The 13,696-nt window shown below is 39.1% G+C and overlaps 1 protein-coding gene across 1 annotated transcript; it reads right to left on the bottom strand.

Annotated features, from left to right (window-relative positions):
• Window positions 1-2,230: 2,230 nt before the first annotated feature.
• mxra5a (matrix-remodelling associated 5a) lies at window positions 2,231-13,161 on the bottom strand (the record flags this gene model as incomplete). Its single annotated transcript, XM_081361581.1, has 6 exons — window positions 2,231-4,738; window positions 5,846-6,767; window positions 6,886-10,983; window positions 11,147-11,537; window positions 11,719-11,848; window positions 12,983-13,161. The coding sequence occupies 6 exons, from the start codon at window positions 13,159-13,161 to the stop codon at window positions 2,830-2,832; spliced, it is 7,629 nt and encodes a 2,542-aa protein (XP_081217707.1). The 3' UTR covers window positions 2,231-2,829.
• Between the last annotated feature and the right edge of the window lie 535 nt (window positions 13,162-13,696).

The following is a 13,696-nucleotide window of genomic DNA, read 5'->3' as shown; positions in this document are numbered from 1 at the left end:
AATGGATAATTCACCCAAAAATAAAAATTCTGTCATCATTAACTTCAGAATATATTGAAGAAGATAATTTGAAGAATGTCAGTGACCAAATAGTTGATTGGACTAGTTGGATTTGACATTGACTTTCATAGTATTTTTTCCCCATACTTTGGAAGTCAATGGGGTCCATCAACTGTTTGGTTACCGACATTCTTCAAAATATCTTCTTTTGTGTTCAGCAGAAGAAAGAGATTCATACAGGTTTGGAACAACTTGAGAGCGAGTAAATTATGACATAATTTTCATTTTTGGGTGAACTTTAAGTCAAGCATAAATTAAGTTGACATAAATTCAGAAGCTCAAGCAAATAAATCTGCCAAACCATGTACTTTTACATCAATCAACATATGGCACTGGATATAAACTCTCAGTCTTTCACAATTACTCATTTTGACATCTTAGCAACCTGAGAGATTTGTCAAGCCGCTCACGCTCTGCTGTATTACTGTGCTGTGTGTCATGGTCTGGTACAAAGCACCAGTTACTTTGTTTCATGGTGCTGCCAAAACCAGAAGTTTTGAATTCTATCAGACAGATGAAGAACAGTTATATATATATATATATTGCATCATTGAATTTGATCCAAAATAAGCACATTCAGAAAATAATAAATGTTATACAGTATATGGCCTGGTTTCACAGACAGGGTTAAGATTAAGCCAAGATTAGGCCTTAATTAATTTAGGACATAGCTTTTATAAATGTGCCTTAGAAAATAAAATAAAACATTATAATACAACAAAACAATGACAGTGACAAATTTTAAAATATGTCAGTGCAAGTTGCTTTCAGTAAAAACAGCTCAAACATGCATTTTAGTCTGGAATTAGACTTAAGTCTGTGAAACCAGGGGTTCAATATGGATTATCGGAGCTCTTTCACTTTGCATGGTTTGTGTTGTAGGGATCAATACGCAGTTTGTTTTTCTGCTTCTTAAACATATTTCACAAATATTTTTTCTAAAATACTTAAATAGTTCTGCTGTAGTATGACATACGCATGAATGTATCGATTTAAAGCTGTGCAGGGGAACAAACAAATATGTACCACATAGTGTTGCAGATGTAAAGATGTTTTCGGTCTTATAGTAATGTTCTCCCACTCTTAGAGAAAATATTTACAGAACATTTAGTGACTAGCTGCTCAGAATATGTATGTTGTTGAAATCTAAAAACCATAAAGCAGAAGAAGGTTCAGTTTAGTCTGTGCTTTCATCATGTCTGAGAAAACCTCAATTACATGATAGTTTCCAAAATCCCTATTTTCATGAATTGCTCTCATTTACTGGTTAGAGAATGTTTATTAAAGGGGTGGTTGATTATGATTTCACTTTTCTAACTCAGTGTGTAATGTTGCTGTCTGAGCATAAACAACATTTGCAAAGTTACAACGCTCAAAGTTCAAAGCAAAGGGAGAAATTTTCTTTTAAAGAAATTGCTTTTTAAGGACTACAACAAACGGCTGGTAGGGACTATACGACATTCCTCCCGGGTTAGTGACATCACTAACAATAAAATTTACATAAACCCACATAGATTATCAAGACAGAATATGCTAATCAATTACTAGCAGAAAACTACACATCAGCAACATAAATTCACCAACTAACCATTCAGAAATGTTGTCTACTTGTCACTTTTTCTTGAGTCTCTCCATCTTTCTGACTTCGGTTTGAACATAAAAGGCTAAAGGTTTTTGAAATTTCCAGTGCATGTCTGTGTGAGGTAAAATGACACAAGCTCTTGAAGCTCCACCCTCTGTACCTGGAGCAGCAGCTCATTTGCATTTAAAGACACAGACACAAAAACAGTGCGTTTTTGCTCACCCTCAAAAAGTGACAACATGCTATATAAAAATATATATGGGGTATTTTGAGCTAAAACTTCACATACACACATCAAAGACTTATTTTACATCTTGTGAAAAGGGCATTTGCAGAGGGGAGAGTCGGTCCCATCGGTCTTATTTCTGTCTTTATCAATACCATCATGTTGCTCAAGTGCTGACATGAAACTTTGGTTATTTATTAAAAGTCATCTTTATTAAAAAATATGCAAAATAGAAATACATTAGTTTTTAAAGGACAAATAATTTATAAGTGTTACAAGTGGACAAGTTTGACATTTTTCAAATAGAGCAATGTAAATACAAATAATTATATGAAAAAGCTATTGTAGGTAACTTTGTATTTCATTTGCTAGTAATTCTTGAAATCTGAATAAGAATCTGTGATTGTAATACTGTGAAAATTTAATTTTCTAAAATTTCAAAAGTCGTTCAGAAATGTGTTATGAGCATCTTGTTTACATTTGAAAGTTTTGAATAATTCGATTTTTTTAAGCATTATTAAAATAATGTTATCCCTGATTTGTGAAATATTCTGCATTATTGCCTTCCATAAAGTCAGAATATATAATTTATATTTTTCTTCATAGCTACAAATATATATCTTTTTTATCTATACATTTAGACATAAATTGTCATTGTCAAACATTAAAAGTAGAAAGATGCCTTGTAATATCAGTCGGTTGGTTATATTACATGAATCCCATACCAAGCTTTTGAAGAATAGTACCTTTTTTTTACATTTTGCAAAGTTTTACTTGCAAACTTTAAAGTAAAGCTCACATCATTGACAAAATATAATGTAATGTTTTTTTTTGTTTTTTTTTTCATTGGGCTGATTCCATTCTACATATTTCACATTGACAAATTCTATTGCTATCAAGCTGTGTTAAAGCTCAATGTCGCAGTTCCTTGGGCATATGAAGAGTAGATGTCCTGTGTTTCTTAGTATACATAAAGGTATGTACCTTTTGAGTCAACCCCTACCACATTTCTGGCTGTGCATCTGTACAGTCCTGCATCTCTTGTTGTAGGATTCTGGATGATTAAGGAACCCTGAGGATGGAGGTACTTGTTCCCAATTAGCCGAGGTTGGGGGCTTACAACAAGCCGTGTTCGGTCTGGTGTCTCCCATGCGATTTCTGATTTGGGGATTCCAGTGGCCACACAGTTAAGTTGTACCGCCACTCCTCTTTTAGCATAGGTAGCAGGAGCTGGGCCACTAGTGATACGAGGTGGATATGTAATGATGATGACTGGAACAGTTATCAGGGAGCTTCCATATTCATTTGAGGCCCTGCAGGTATATGAGCCCCTGTCATGGACAGAGGCCTGCTGGATGGAGAGGGTTCCATTGGCAAGAATAGCATAGCGACCTGCTCTTTGAGGTCGGTTTAAGACTATCCCGCTTGGCAGAGTCCAGGTGAGGCGGACAGAGTCAGTGTTTGACAAGCAGTGCAGCTGTAAACTTTGCCCATTTATGATACTAACAGGTGAGTTATACCTGTTATTGATTTCTGGCTTGTGCCCTGGAATTAATGTAACAGTTCTTTCAACCAGCCCAGCTGCATTGCGTCCCAAACAACGATATGTGCCTGCCTCTGAGAGAGCAGGGTTACTGATGACCAAAGTCCCATCAGACTTGTGGAGGAATTTACTGAATTGTGCACCACTCAATAGTGGGGAGCCATTTAGAAGGATCCACGTCAGCTGTGGGGTTGGTGACCCCTCAACTGAACAGCTTAGGTTAATGGTCCTGCCCACGGTCAATAAGAGTGACTCCATTTTAGGACTCTTAAGTTTTGGCTTCTCCGAAATATCTGTTACATCAAGCTGAACAATGAGTTTTGTTTCTCCTCCCTCATTACGAGCAACACAGGCTAACTGGCCTGAATCGGTCATTCTCACTGAACGGATATCCAAAGTGCCATTGCGATGTACTGTCATTCGACTGCCATAATATGGTGCTGGGAGTACAACATTCTCTGGAAGAACCCACATGACACGGGGAACAGGTGTACCAGTAGTTTCACAGTCAATTAGTTTCCGTTGATCTCTCACACTAGACACTTTCATTGAGTTTGTGGTGCCTATGAGGCCATTAATAGCAGGTGGAGAGACAAGAATTTCCACTCTGGTCACTTTGCGATCCTGTCCTGCACTGTTCCTGGCAAGACATATATAGTTCCCACCATCGAATCTCTGAACTTTCTGAATGATTAGAGTCCCATTGTTGTGTATAAAATATTTGTCTGAAGCTGAAGTGATGGCTCTATTAGTGGGTGAGAACCACAATATAAGAGGTGTTGGCTCACCCTTGGCACTGCACTGCAGAGAGACGGATTCTCCATAGAGGACCCTGATGACATCATGTGTCTTATTTGCAATCATAGGAACATCTGCAACTACTTCGATATGCACTTTCATCTCATCTTTTCCAACCTGGTTCTCAGCATAACATGTATAGTCGCCCTCTTCACGCATCCCTACTTCATTGAAGAAGAGGGTTCCATTGTCAAAGACAACATACCTGCGACTTCGACTGCCAACATTACGTTCAGATTTCATGACACTGTTGATCATGGTGCCATCAGGCAATGCCCACTGGATTTTAGGATCAGGTAGTCCAGAGGCCACACAGTCAACTTTTAGGTTACCGCCATACATCACCTTCCTATCAGACTTTGTCTTCTGCTCAATTTTAGCAGGTTTTGCCAGGACGTTGACCTTAAAGGGCACAAAATCATCCCCGATTTTGTTGCGAGCAACACAGAGGTATTCACCGTTATCTTTCTCTGTCACAGAGATGATGGATAGAGTACCGTTGGCAGAGACCTTGATCATCTGATCGTAACTGAAATATACAAAAAAAAAATGAAAAAAGCATTATTACTGAAGATGTGTGATTCAACCAGTTTAATGTAAAATGTTACTAACAGAAGATTTTTGCTTTTTATTTAGAATGTTGCACTCTTGATGTTTGAGATTTCAAAACCAGATGAGCCCCTCTTTTTAGAGGAGCAGTTAAAGTGCCCCTGTAGTAAATAATTGTATCCCTTAAAACTCATCTTTAATCACCAAAATATTTACAAGTTTTTTTCCTGTGAAAATTCTTTGGTTCAAAACCCTGGGTTCACTTGGTCAACTTACTGAGGTAAACGCTGCACAATGGTATCGCTCTTTACAGCGTTGGACACATAACGGTATGATTAGCCTTTTGCTTGACTACTCTATAAAACAGCTACTAATGTGTTACAAATTTTACACAAAACATGTTACCGTTCGCCACCTCAGAGTCAGACAGCTACCTTTTAACAATTAGTATCCTTAGAAACGCTTTAAACAACACAGAACATCAGTGGAGAAAGGCATATAGTTGGTCATGACATCGTAATATTTTTCTACCCGATTTTCCATTTCAACAGAAAACATATACTGGGATAACCTGGCTTCTCTTGAGACTCAACTGCTTCAGAGAATAGTTAATGATATGCTAAAACCTGCCAGCACATTGACGTGATTGGTTACAAGGTAGTTTGTGACATAAGAAACACCAGTGATTTCAAACCGCGTTTTTGAAACTGTCTTTAGATCACTGCAGTTTTAAGGAGACAGTACTCAGCAATGGTGTTAACTTATGAATTTACACATGGTTTGTCTCAAAGCATATTATAAACACCACATAGACCTATTAACAACATTAAAAACTTGATTTTCACCACAGCGTGACATTAAGAGTTTTTGATTTGCATGGCAAGGGTAACATGTCTCATTAGTCAAAACAGGATGCAAACTTATGAAAACATAGTGTTTAAGTGCATGCTTTAAGGGGCAAGAGAAATGCAGAGGGAGAAGAAAAAGAAAGGAAGATAGTAGCCATGAGCACATTTTTCTCAAGTGTATAAACTCAGTATGTACTTTCCTGCAAAGTAGATGTACTTCAGTGAAGTGTTTACATTACCTGTAGTGAGCATCCACAAGCTTTTTGGACGGAGTCCTCCAAATTATCCTGGGTTCTGGATTCCCTGACGCAATACAGTCCAGGTGTAACCTGCCTCCATAGACCACATCTGTTTTTTTAGGTGATGAGAATGTAATCTTGGCTCTTGAGTATATTATAGACTTCTTTACAGTCAAAATAATGGCTCTCCATGCAGTGCCAACCACATTGGTTACTGAGCATTCATACCTCCCTGCATCTGTCGGAGCAAGACTACGAATATAGAGTGTCCCATTGGGGAATACAAACAAGTTACGTCCATTAATAAACTGGGAGGGACGGAGTTGCATGGCATCAGGAGTGATCCAGCCAATAGCAGGGGGAGGGGCACCCCTGGCAGTGCAATTCAAGTAGGCAGTGCTTCCCTCTGGAAGACTGACATTCTCATGTCTTGGCTGCTGAATGATGGGGGGCAAGGAAGCAATAGTCAGTCGAACGGATATGGTATCAGCACCTGCAGCATTGCTAGCAATGCATTTATAAATTCCTCGATCCATGTGACTGACCGATTTCATGTAAAGCGAGCCATTAGGTAAGACTGAGACCATGTGCTCAGGTGTGCCATGAGTAGGTCCACTAGAATGTACCATTTTCCTATCAGGTAGGACCCAGGTGATCCGAGGCTTGGGATGCCCTTGGGACTGACACTCAAACTCGACAGTTTCTCCAAGGTATGCTGTGGCTTCTCTATAGCGAGGCTGCAGAACTCTAGGGTGTTCAGCTAGAACAACTAAATTAACTACAATCTTGTCCTCTCCATATTGGTTTTGAACACTGCAGAGGTACTGGCCTCTGTCCAGAGGAAGTACATTGTGGATTATAAGCGTACCATTAGAAGAGACCTCGAATCTCTGAACCCTGCTGTTCTGTGTGATACTAGCTCCTGTAGGAAAAAAAAGTGACAAAATAATTTTAGAGCAACAGCATCAAAATAATATATTTCTACATGCATGTGTCAACAATGTACAGATTTGAAAAGCTTAAAACTATACCTGTCCTACCTGTGGATACTTTAATCCAGGAAAGGAAGGGAGTGGGTTTTCCCACAGCCACACAAGGCAAATAGGCATCAGTCTCAGCATGTGCTGTTACTGATCTAATGTCTGTGCTGGTGATCCGAGGTCTGCCTCTACCCTCAGGCACTACCGTTGGTCTTTGTTGAGGTCCTCCTGATGTGGTGTAATGCACAAAAGAGCTTCCTCTACCCTGAACACCTGGCCTGCCAGGAAGTTTTTGCTGTTGTAAAGATACTGTTAAAGTTGAGTGAAGTGGTGGAGTTGTGGGTGTTTTTTTAGTGGTCTTTTTGTGGATGTTTTCCTCTAATTCTTGAGATCCTGTCTCATCAGAGGCACTGGCTAATTGATAAGGAAATTGTGTGACTGGAAGTCTTGCCCTACTGTATGTTCTGCTAAGTTCTATCTTACTAATGTTTTCCTGGCCTGGGGTTACAAATCTGTCTTTGTCACTATCAGGAATGTGATTTGCATTGTCTGGTTCACCTAGCATGCTCACAGAAGTGGGCGTATTTGGGTAAAACATACGTGTATGTTCTGTAGGAGGCCTCAGGGCTGTTGTAGTTGTTGTTGTGGAAATTCTGTTTTCTTTTGTAACTGAAGAGACATTAGCATTTTCTGACGGAGACCAAGGGTTCATGGATAAAACAGAATTGTATCTGTTGTGAATGCTACCAGTTGGAAGCCTAATTGGTTTTGTTGTTGCAAGCACTAATGCCGGAAAGCTTTTGGGCCTTCCTGTTGGAACCTGTGAACTCTTTTGTGTCCCCTCAAAAATTGTAGCAGTTGCTGTTGCTGAACCATATGGGATTTCTGAATTATTTTTGATGATTTCATACTGTGTACTTGGGGAAGATGAAGAAAATGACCTCACAGGAAACCTTCTTTCAAGCTCATTGTATGACAGAACTTTTTCAGTCTCTGTGGGGTTATAATGGCTCTTTGTTTTGTCTGGACTTGCATCTGGAAGTTCTTCTAATTGTGCATGAGAGTCGTCTGACGTTGGGCTTGAGCTGGGGTCTGCTGTAATGTTTTCCTGTTGAGCCTCTTCAAACATTTTAGCTGTAGGGGTATGGGTGCTTGTAAACCACTCATGAATGGCTGCCTTCATAGGAGGATTTGGAATATGGGGAGACAAGGTGGATTTGTTTTCTTTCTCTGTAGTTGCTTTTTCTTGTTCACTTCCAAAACTACTGAATGTTGATGGAGACACTAGTACTGTTGTGGTGCTTTTCTCTTGAGCTGGCTTAGCATGAGATGAGTGTCTCACCTTTGTCATAGATACTTTTTCTTGGGATAGGGATTTGTGGGTTTTGTGATTCCTGCCACTGTATAAAGGGTCTGTGTTCTCTTCATGAGTAATTTTGCCTAGTGACTCTGGCTGGCTGTCAGTTAATGGAACAGTAGTATTCATCTTGGCTCCTACACTTTTGGCCCATGGAGATGTTTCTATTTTAGTTTGAGAGGAGGCAGTTGTCTTAGTAACGACTGAAAACTCATTTGTGACCTCTGCAATTGAAGCTGAAGTGGGCTGTGGGGTGACATTTGTGACATATACGGATGATTTAGAACTGTTTGTCTTAGTTCTAATTCGATTAGGCTTTCTACGTCTTCCACCGTTCCTCCTCCTCAAACTGGATGAGTTCCTAGCACGTGAGGAGGAAGCATTGAGTAAATTAGTGAATGTTGCTTTGTGTCCTGAAGTGGGTTTGGTGGTTGGTGTCACAGTAAGAAGCAATGGAATTTTTGAGACATTATGTTTCTCTTGAGGTATGTGCTTTTGTAAGGTCTGTGGTCCTAGCTTAATTATAGTTAGAATTTCAGTAAATGAGTACACAGCAGTTTCTGTACTTGGTTCTGTGAGGGTTTTTGCTGTGGTTGATACTAAACTGTGATGCATCCTTTCCTGATAAACATCTCCCACGTGCTCAGGGTTTTGCAAAACCCTGTATTCTTCGTCATCTTCACCATCAGACTTGTGAATTGCTTCAGTTACATCCATTGTGTGGCTTTGGTTTTCCTGTAAATAGGTTCCATATGATGTTGTACTCCACAAAGTGCTCCCTGCAACTCTATCTGCAACCTCTGAATCTCTCACAGTAAAACGGGTCATCTGTGGTCCAACTGTGGGTTGTGTGATATATGTGCTAACTGTAAAGGAATCTGAATTTGGGTCTGTTTTAGGAGCTGCTATCTGGTAAATAACATGTCTTGCATCCTCAGAATCCAGAGCTCTTATATCCAAGTTGTACTCAGTGGCCTCAATAGGCATCTGTGACATTGTAACTGAGTACAATACTTCCTTTAGTGGTGTCCTTGTTGTTGTACCTTCTGCAGATAATCGTAATGATTGCTTTGTGTAGGCAGCCTCTGACTCCTGTATTTTGTGTGTACTGGTCTGTATATAACTTGGAGTAGTTGTTTTTGAACTGGTTCCACCACTGCGAACTTTTGCCAAAATATTAGCCCAGTGCTTTGGGTCTATTTGGTTGTTTGACATGTTAATTCTTCTTTTTGACTCTACAGTGTTAACCCTGTCCACTACTGGAGTACCTATTCTCCTCCTTGGTGTAGCAGGGCGTCTCCAGGAATTCCTAGACGGATGACCTCCCCTTATTCCCATACTTGGGACCCTCCGCCGATTGGGAAAATCCACTTGCGTAGGAAGTGCTTTCTTTAAAAACTCTTCAGGTTCATTATCCCCAGATGACTCCACATTGTTTTTCACAAGGACTTTTATTTTGGTTGAAACTCCCTCAACAGGTTGAGGGCTACTGGAGTACTTCCGTAAGGGGAGCATACCTGGTGGCCTAGTTATTATTACTTTTGTGGCCAAAGTGTCCATCCCATGCTGGTTTCCTGCTACACACTTATAGTATCCACTGTCTGAAAGCTGACTGTGTCGAATAATCAGAGTTCCATTTGAAGCCACAAATATCCTGGAAATGTTTATCCACTTGTTAACAATGCTGCCATCAGGGAGAATCCAGTGTATATCAGCATCAGGGGATCCAGTGGCGACACATGTAAGGAAAAACGGTTGACCTGCGAATCCCGTTACTGGCTCTGTTACTCCTTCACCTCCAGGAGGTGGGCTGGAGGATTCCTCCACTGTCAGGCGAAAAGGGAGTATCGTAAGATCATCTGAAACCTGTGCAATACAGTAGTACACTCCTGAATCAGAATGATCCAGAGATTTGATTTCAAGAACACCGCCACTTGAAGCTGAAAGCATTCTATCAACATTGCTATAAGGTGTTTTTAAAGTAGAGCCATCAGGTAGCATCCATTTAACTGACTCGTTCCCTGAGCTATGTATGGTACAGTTTATTTTAGCAGGACTTCCCACAACAGCAGTTTGCATTGTTCTAGTGTTGTTCCTGGACTCAATTATAACCCAGCCCCTACTCTGCTGTCTTGTATATTCCTTTTCCATAACTTCAGTCAGATGGGTGCTCAGAATAATTCGAACACTTTTACTTGTCGACTGAAGTCTGTTTAGCTGGAGGTCCATTGATGACTGCATTAACCAGGGTGGGTCAGCTGCTATGTTAGCTTTTACTCCTGTATAGTAAAGAGCATCCTTTTCAACATCTTGCCGATATCTAAAGCTTGTGTAAGGGTCCTTACTTAGCATAATTTCCCTTCGAAGGTGGGCTGGAACATCACTATAATATGCAATCAATCTCCACAACTTCTCATAACTGGACCTGTCAATAGCACACTTTAAATCTAACGTCAGAGTCACATTTGCTGATATTTGAGACTGGTTAACATAGTCCCAGCCTATACTTGTAAGCACTCCTGGCTCAGTGACAATACATTCCAGGTCTACTTGATGTCCATGTTCATCTGATAGGCCCAGGGAAATGTTGCCAAGGGGTTGACGAAATTCATCCATCGTCAGGAGGTCACTTTCAGTGTCCTCTGGGGAAATGGCTCTGTGAGAGGTGTGGATAATGGGACTATTGCAAGTGGGTTTCTCCAACTCCTGTAGTTGTTTCTTCTTTAGGTGTTTTGGAGAGAAACACATAGGGCATAGCTGGCCATCCAGATAGGCTTTGTCCTTCTTACATTTCAGCACACCTGGAAAGAAAAAAGGAGGTGTTAGAAGTGGACATTTATCAAGATAAAGTAGTCTTATAATCCTAAACAATTTTATATAATCCTATGCAGAACTATCATTATGAGAAGATAATCACAAGTGATCATTTATATTACTACTATTGTCAATCATGATAATAATAACCTGGTGAATTTTTATTCCATTCTTTGAACCATCTCATACGACAGTCACAGGTCCAAGGGTTCCCATTCAGGGAGAGGTTCTCCAGGTAGGGCATGCCTGCTAGCATCCTCTGTGATAACGTGGTCAGTATATTATCTGACAGGTACAAGTGCTTCAGGGTGGACACTGGGAAGTGTCCATGAATAGAGAAAGTGGAGAAGGTTGCTGGATGGAGCTGCTGAAGTTGGTTGCCCTCCAATTGGAGAAGGCGAAGAGATGTGAGGCCTTGGAATGCATCAGGGTGGATGAACTCAAGTCTGTTGTGATCCAGGTGCAACCTAGTGAGACTCCAGAGACCCATAAGGGTTTGCCTGCTAATTACCTTCAGTTTATTATAGCTTAGTTTCAGCATCTGAGGAGAAAGAGGCATTGAACTAGATATAATTTACTTGTTTATATTACGTTTTTCAATTTGAATTCATTGATGCTATTTAATTGCAATAGTTGTTCCATACATATGAGGTATCAATGCAAACATTAGTACAACAAAAGAACAACAGAAATAATTTTTTCTCAAAGGGAAAAAATTGTACCTGAAGGGATATGAGGTCACGGAATGTTCCATCAGGAATTTGATGCACATCATTGCCATGCATTAAAAGAAGCTCCAGTTTTCGTAACCCAGCAAAAGAGCTGTAAGTTATTCTATTTATAGTATTAAACCTGAGTGTACAGAAGGAGGTGACAATAAGATGGTTAATTATGCTGTGATGCTGCAGATTTACCAAATATAACCTAAATTGACTTAATTTCAATGTGGGAGAGTAGGGCTAGTTTTCAAAAGGTTTTTATCTCAGTAACTGTAAGGTTTCCAAATGCCAAAATAGTCCAAATTTTTCTTAAAATCACATAATTTAACGAATTAAGTTCTCCAAATAAAATTCCAAAATCATATATATATATATGGATATATGGATATTATATATTATATATATATATATATATATATATATATATATATATATATATATATATATATATATATATATATATATTTTTTTTTTTTGTAATTGCTTCTGGATCAACTACTATAGGCTGATTATATCCAAATGGTTGAACTTTGTTCCCAGGACAAATGTATGCATTTCTCATACATTTGAGGTCAGGGCAAGTTATCAAATGTCTTTTATATTAAAATGTATACAATTTTATTAAATACAATATTTGTTGATTAAAACAATGGTTTTGTTTTGTTCATTTCTGTTTACATTTGTGTTGCTTAATAAAATAATTTTGTTTATAATAATCTTTTTACTGTTTTCTTTTATTTATTTTATTACAAAACAAACAAAATTAGCACATATTGCAATGTGACAATTCAAAGAACAGGATCTTACACTTGGGTAATATCAGTTGAAATTTAACTTTTGTAGCAAGGTAGGCTATGTGTTTATGTAAACCTACAGTTAAATATAAACCTACACCAATTGCAACAACTAGCCCCTGTTTACCCAATTAAGTATGATCTCAAATCCTTCCTGGGAGAGTCCTAAATATTATGCATAGTTGTAGGTCACCTGAAAAGTGGTCGAAATATCCCCGGCATTTGACATCATCAAGGGAAATTCCCACTAACCTACAGATGAACCCATGTGGATTAAATCTTTTAAAGCAACGAGTAATAAAATCGAGTTTCAGCATGCTACGATGACCAGTATGATAGGCCTAATCTACAGATAAATCCGTTTTGGAATGGATGTGCTAAAGTGTTCTATAACGAAAGCTGATTTCAGAAAGCTAAGAAAGAAAGCAATGTCTAAGAATAATAATATCGTGTCACAGAAAAGTTCATCTTACCCCAAATTCATCCGCTCCACCTGTTTGGGCACGCCAGCAGGCACCGTGAATAAGGAGCGGAACGTGCAGTGCACCTCTGCGGGCTGGTGACACGCACATGGCCTCGGGCAACACCGTACCGCTACAGGCAGTGCTACTAACACCAGCATCATCAAAACCTGAGCATAAAAGCGACCCATCTTCAGCTTCACAGCAGCAGCCACCTTAAACTGCAGAAAAACGCAATTGTTGAAGCAAAATACTGTAGAATATTTTGTGTGTGTGTGATTTCTAAGATATATAAAGTCTGCAAGCGCAAGCAGCTCGTCCAGAAGCAAAATATAAAGACTTGGACACTTCAAAGACACTATATTTATCTTTTACTTTGTTTGCTGAGAAATTAATTAATAAAGCAATTGGTTGTTAAATGTCACTACAATCTTACGATAATAAAACTGCATTCTTGTTTTAAAATAAGTTAGGGAGCGCTGTTGTAGTAGCCTATGCTACCAAACTCCGATTTCATTCAAGAGCTACTGGAAAGGAAAAAAAGCAAACCTTATGTTAACTTTGTTAACAGGAGATTATTCCAACTACAATCCGGCATGATTTTGGTCCACTGCACCCATTAAAATGCCATCGCCAAAAATCATGTGATAGTCCATTCACTTCAGGATGCAAATTCTCCACTGATGATGAAAAAGCTGAAAATATTTTCATTCATAAAGTTTTTAT

Source organism: Scardinius erythrophthalmus (genome assembly GCF_964197995.2).
Source record: "Scardinius erythrophthalmus genome assembly, chromosome: 3".
NCBI classification, from domain to species: Eukaryota; Metazoa; Chordata; class Actinopteri; order Cypriniformes; family Leuciscidae; genus Scardinius; species Scardinius erythrophthalmus.
Note: the sequence above shows the minus strand (reverse complement) of the source record. Positions and strands in the feature narration are given on the sequence as shown.